At 37.5% G+C, this 6,000-nt stretch overlaps 1 protein-coding gene across 1 annotated transcript in view; it reads right to left on the bottom strand.

Moving 5' to 3' along the window:
- Nucleotides 1-570: 570 nt before the first annotated feature.
- Nucleotides 571-6,000, bottom strand: part of Jak2 (Janus kinase 2) — a 71,412-nt gene continuing 65,982 nt past the window's right edge. Inside the window, exons 23-25 of the mRNA XM_006991075.4 lie at nucleotides 3,879-3,996; nucleotides 2,556-2,669; nucleotides 571-1,911 (exon numbers count right to left, since the gene is read on the bottom strand). Of these exons, the coding sequence (XP_006991137.1) occupies nucleotides 1,804-1,911; nucleotides 2,556-2,669; nucleotides 3,879-3,996 (340 nt within the window). The 3' untranslated portion in view covers nucleotides 571-1,803. The remainder of the gene's footprint in view (nucleotides 1,912-2,555; nucleotides 2,670-3,878; nucleotides 3,997-6,000) is intronic.

Raw genomic sequence — 6,000 nt, 5'->3', positions numbered from 1 at the left:
TAGCCAGGGCTACTCAAAGAAACCCTGTGTTGAAAAAAAAATTTTTTTAAATATGTATTTTTTAAAATATTAAATAATTTTTAAAAATTAAATAATAAATTAAAGAATATGTAAGATTCTTTAAAAGTAAAAATTCAAATATTTTAAAAAGCTTAACAAAATGTAATTTATACCACTATTTTTAAAAATAAGCAAAATATTATGGACCTTTATGAAAAATCTGTTAAGTTTTAGTATAAAAATCCTAAATTAATCATATTATATGGTAAACTATGTTCCTCTAAAATGCTATAGAATTGATATCAACTGTATAACATATATATATCCTTGAGAAGTCCTTAGAAATTACATAAAAATATACTAACTTCCATTAAAATATTAATTTTTTAAACAAAATCCACTCGTCTCACCACGACAGATGTTTTCTGTACCTGGAATCCACTACGATGCCTCAGAGACTGTGAGACACATTTCCTGCTGTCCTTTTTCAGCAAAACAAAACTCCTAAGTAAGAGTTAAAACAGGAAACACCACTGGAAACAGAGCATTTTTAAAATAAAGTACCAAATATTTAAAATCTTGTATAAATAACACACAAAAATCTTGTTTTATTTTTGACATGACATTGTCTAAAATGGAGCAGCACTAACGTAGGTAACAATTACTCATTCTTTGAAACTGTGTATGCTCTTTCTCCTCTTCTAAAGATGTACATTACACATCTTCCGGCGTTCTCGAACAGACACGAACATCCTGCTCCACACCGTCTCACTTTCTGTCCTGGAGACTCTGACGAAGGGACATTCCTCCTATCACTGCAGGAGCAAGCTTGAAAACCCCTCACAGTCTTTGTTCATACTCTAACCCACCATGCATCTTAAAGCGCTGGTACAGTTTACAAATTATTTATGGCTTATACTTCAATTTCATATACAATGACAGGTCTCAGGGACTGAAATGTCTTATTGGCAGTTAACAGTTCAAGGGAGGAAAGTATTTCTGGCATTTTTAATCTCAAAAATATAAAAGAATACTATTCACTGTAGTCATAGAAAAAGTTGGAGACAGTTCTATGTAAAAACACATTTACCATAAACAGACATGAGGGAAACAAATAAGAAAATAGATTGTGCTATATCTTTGTAAGATTGTTCCATTTCAAAATTCTTCAGGGCTAGGGAGATTTCCTATACAAATAAAAGTTGACTTCTGTTCCTTTTGCCTTGAGAATATTTACAGTGTCATGGAGCTGCAAGCCCTGAGACAGCAGCATAGATGAGCGGGAAAGAGAAGGTATTTATTCAATTCTCTGAGCATTTTAATTTGCATCATCAAGTTATTATACATCAACTATGGAAAAATTAGAAAACATTAATAAACACCAGCCCTCGTGTAAATCACACAAGATGCCAAAGTATTGTACACTCCACGTGGTAAAAACTGTACATGTATATTCTGTGTATCTCTAACACTGCAAAATTTACACTGTAATTGTTTCATTTTTCAAAAAGCCGAGTTGAAAATGTCTATTTTCTTCTTCTGTTGGAAGAGATGTAATGACTGTGTAGTGAGCTCCATGCAGCTTTTTTTGAGCATCTTGCAAGATTGTTCAGCAGTGTCTTTGACAGATGGTGCATGAAAACAAATTCACAAAATTTCCAAAGTTCTGAGCAGACAGCCTGACATTTTCTTTTGGCTAGCATCATGATAAAGACATGTGGATAAAGGTCCACAGCAATGTGGCTACAGAGCTTTGCTCTGATTCTGGAAGTCTACTTGGTCTCTGAGTAAAAGCTTTCTCATTCATGCAGCCAGACTGTCCCGGATTTGATCCACCCGAAGTGCTAGGTCCCTGAAAGAGGGACGCTGATTTACATTGTTGTTCCAGCATTCTGTCATGATCATATAAATCTGCAAAGTGAAACGGTAGGCCAAAATTAGAATGAACACAAAGAATCATGCTAATTAGAGGATGAATGATTTTGTAATCTCAGCTAATTTGTCTAAGCCAATAATAATGCTATGGTTATGCCTTGAAACACATCATCTGTATGTATTTTTAATAAAACAAAAAGAAAATGAATAATTACTGTAAATTAAAAAAAACTGTTGGACCAGGGAGATGGCTCAGTGGATAACCAGATAATAAGAGTCAATCCTTGGGACCCACAAAAGCCAGATAGAACAGCGCTTGTCTTTAATTCCAGCACTCCTAAGACAGGTCAAAGGACAGAGATAAGAAAATCACCTGGGAAATAGTGACAAACAGCCTGGAGTGCACAGCGCAGCAGGAGAAACAACATGGACTACTCAGCAAGGTGGAAGGCAAGAACAGCCCCGGGAAAGTTCTCTGATCCCAATGTGCACTGTGGTATGTGTGGTGCCCCCAACATCTACACTCAGAAACAAACACACACACACACACACACACACACACACACACACACACACACACACACACACAATTTCTTTCTGACACATACATAGACACACATTTACATCACATACGCACATCATACATACATACAAAAAATTAATTAATTAAAGATTGTTACCTCATCTGGGCACCCTTCTGGTCTTGGTAATCTTCCATTATTTTTCAGAAGCTCTATCAAATGGAACACAATCATTTGTCCTTGTTTATCATTACCAATCATCCGCATAAATTCCTGAAATAGAAACCCATTTAACATAATGCAAATTATACAACAATATTAATTTGAAACATAAATGCAAATTAATATAAAATAGATATAACCATTTTTATATTAAGTTGGTAAAATTTCATTAAAAATGATGGTGAATATAGCAAACTACTCGGGCCTATCACTGCTGTGAGGACATACTCTGATACAGCTTTTCTTCTGAACCAATCAAAAGCGATTTACTAACTCATAACCTCTGACAACTACACTTTTCTTCTTACATGATAGCCAGAAGTAAAACTACACATTTATGTATAAAACAGTAAGTGATTATCCAGAAATACACAGCTATATGACAGAATGCTACTGGGCAATTAAAGTCATACTTGCAGTAAGTAATTACTGATAAAGTGAAATAAATACACACAATGCAGTAATTAGCAGGATAGCAAACTACACAAGACACTTATAAAATTCAACTTTAGAAGCTTATAAATTTAACAACAGATTTCTTTGTAAAGTTCCATTTTTTATACAAAATAAGTCTGAAAGAAAATGTCACATATTAAAATCGTTCTGAGTAATTTCATTAAAATTATTTTATTTTTTCATACTTCCATATATTGAAAGAAACTTATAATGAACAGTACAAGTTACTTCCAAAAGTTTAAGTGTTGTAATTTTTGTTTTGCTAGAGTAAATGCACATATTCAGTATACTTTAAAATGCCATGAAAAGGCGTCCTGGAGGCCTGGTCTGCCAGTGCTGGGATGGTGGGCTCTTTAAGAGACCACGACAGTCTCCCTGAGCATTCTAGTTCCTGTGAGAACAAGCTGCTTCACAGGAAGAGGAATCCTGGCCCTCCTGGCTCTGGTCTCCAGCCTTGGCAGGCGATCTTTTTTGTCCCCGTTCTGCTTACTGCCATGCTGGGATGAACCCAAAGGGTCCTCGGCTCAATACTGTCCTTTCAATAACTGTGGGCTAAATAAGCCCTTTTCTTTATGACGTGCTCAGTGCCATGTATTTTGTTACAGTCACAGACATGGCCAAGAGACTACTCCGAATTTAGTAAGTTTATGGTTATTTTGTTGGGTACTGTTGGATATTGTCTCCAAATAAACAAAAGGGATTCTAAAACGGGCCTAGGTGTGTTACTCTTCTTTGCATAAGGCCTTTCTTGTGCTTAAAACAAAGGGCCTGGGGAGGGGTTAAACCATTAAAAAGCACACTGACCACTGGTGGACTTTTACTCTTCTCAATGTATGTGAAAAGTTCGTACAGAACCACGCCAAAGCTCCACACATCGGAGGCCACAGAAAACTTGCTCTCTGTCAGCGATTCTGGAGCATACCTGCAATAAATGGAAATCATTTAAAAGATGAGTTGAGGCCGGGCGGTGGTGGCGCACGCCTTTAATCCCAGCACTTGGGAGGCAGAGCCAGGCGGATCTCTGTGAGATCGAGGCCAGCCTGGGCTACCAAGTGAGCTCCAGGAAAGGCGCAAAGCTACACAGAGAAACCCTGTCTCAAAAAACAAAAAAAAAAAAAAAACAAAACAAAAAACAAAACAAAACAAAACAAAAAAAGATGAGTTGAGGGGGAAAGACAAACAAATGATGACAAACATCACCCAGGGTGACAAACTCATCAAACAGAGGGCTCCTTTGCAATGCTGACTCTTGGCGGGTACCAGGAACTTAAATTTCAGGAGCACGGGGTGGCTTCCCATGCTATTTACACAAGCACTGTACTTATTTGGGTATGTGCTTTCTTCTGGGATTTTGTTCATACCAGGCAGACAGTGCCTATGAAAGCAGTCACCACAAAAACGCTGGGCCCTGAGGTTCTTTTCTTTTTTTTTTTTTCAATTTCTTTATTTCTTTATTTATTTTTGAGTAAAACCAAAACTTATTTTAAGCCACAGTCATCCTAGGGTCCCCCCTGCTATGTAGCCTCCCTGGTTCTGTGGGTTGCAGTCTGATTGTTCTTTGCTTTATATCTAGAATCCACTTATGAGTGAGTACACTCTGTGGGTTCAAAGCCCTGCTTCACCACTTCTTTAAAATATTGAAGTAGAAGCATTTTTCCTCCAGCTCTTCTTAGTACCAACCCCTAAACATGCTGGAACATGCTAAAAGATTAAAGCAAAACAGCATTTTGATAATCAAAGCATTAGGGAGGACAAAGATTTCTTTTAAAAAAAACCAAGCTTTGTTTTGAAAATTATGTCTAACTCCTACAGATAAAACTGCACATGATTTCTTTCAGATCCAGAAATCTGAAATCAGAAATCTGCTTGCTAGGGCTTGACTGTGTCCTCTCCAAAATTGAGGTATTAAAACTTAATGGTCAATGTCCTATCAGTAAGAGGGGAGCTTTTAGGAGATAGTGAAGCCCTGGGGAATCCTTCCTGGAGAGTGACATTAAGGTACTATGGAATAGGCTTAGTGACTCTCCTGCCCAGATTCTACCTTGCTCCGTGTAAGAACAGTTAATGATATGTAATGATGAATAATGTATCTTATTTTCATAGAACTTAGTTATATAAGACACGGATCATTTTAGGCTTATCTTGACTGCCCTCATTCTCTCTCCACATACTCAGGAAAACAGTTCCCAAAGGTTGTATTGTTTGGTGGCTTTTACTGTGACTGAGAGAAAAATAAGGCATGCAAGTGAGTGTTCAAAAATCAGGGAAAAGACATCAGAGAAGGAAGGGCTTTGCAGCCTGGTTCACTGGCTTCACAATGACTGCGGAGGCACGTGTTGAGACATTTAGCTCTCTGCTCTGTTTTGGATTTTGGTGGAATGGATTAAGCACAGGGCCTCGTGTATACTACACCAGTATCTTTAATCTATTATTGTGTAGGAGTGAATGATGGGATGGGGTCTGGGTCATGGCGTGCCTATGGAGGTCAAAAGACAACTCTGAAGACTCTGTTCTCTGCTTCCAGTTTTTACATGGATTTGGGGGATGAATTTAAGGCACCTCTACCAGCTGAGCCATCTCACTGGCCCACTACTACTAGTTTTAAAAAATAGTATTTTACAACATTAATATACTTCTTGGGGTTGCAGGTGAACTTGGTGGATAAACTAGTTCCTGTAAAAGGCATGAGGACCTGAGTTCAGATCCCCAGCACTCATAGAAAACACCAGGGATAGCAGCCTATAACCCAAGTGCTGAGGGGCAAAGACAAGCAGATCTGAGGGCTTGCTGACCAAACTGACAGGTTTAAATATGTGCAAGTTTCCTTAATGACTGGTTAAATAGAAAAGTACTTTGTACCCTTGGAAAATTCTGATAGATCCTAATAAAAAATAAAAAATCCGAATGGGCAAATAATCTTAGTATC

This window comes from Peromyscus maniculatus, chromosome 1 (assembly GCF_049852395.1).
Source record: "Peromyscus maniculatus bairdii isolate BWxNUB_F1_BW_parent chromosome 1, HU_Pman_BW_mat_3.1, whole genome shotgun sequence".
NCBI classification, from domain to species: domain Eukaryota; kingdom Metazoa; phylum Chordata; class Mammalia; order Rodentia; family Cricetidae; genus Peromyscus; species Peromyscus maniculatus.
This window is presented reverse-complemented; position numbering and strand designations above follow the sequence as displayed.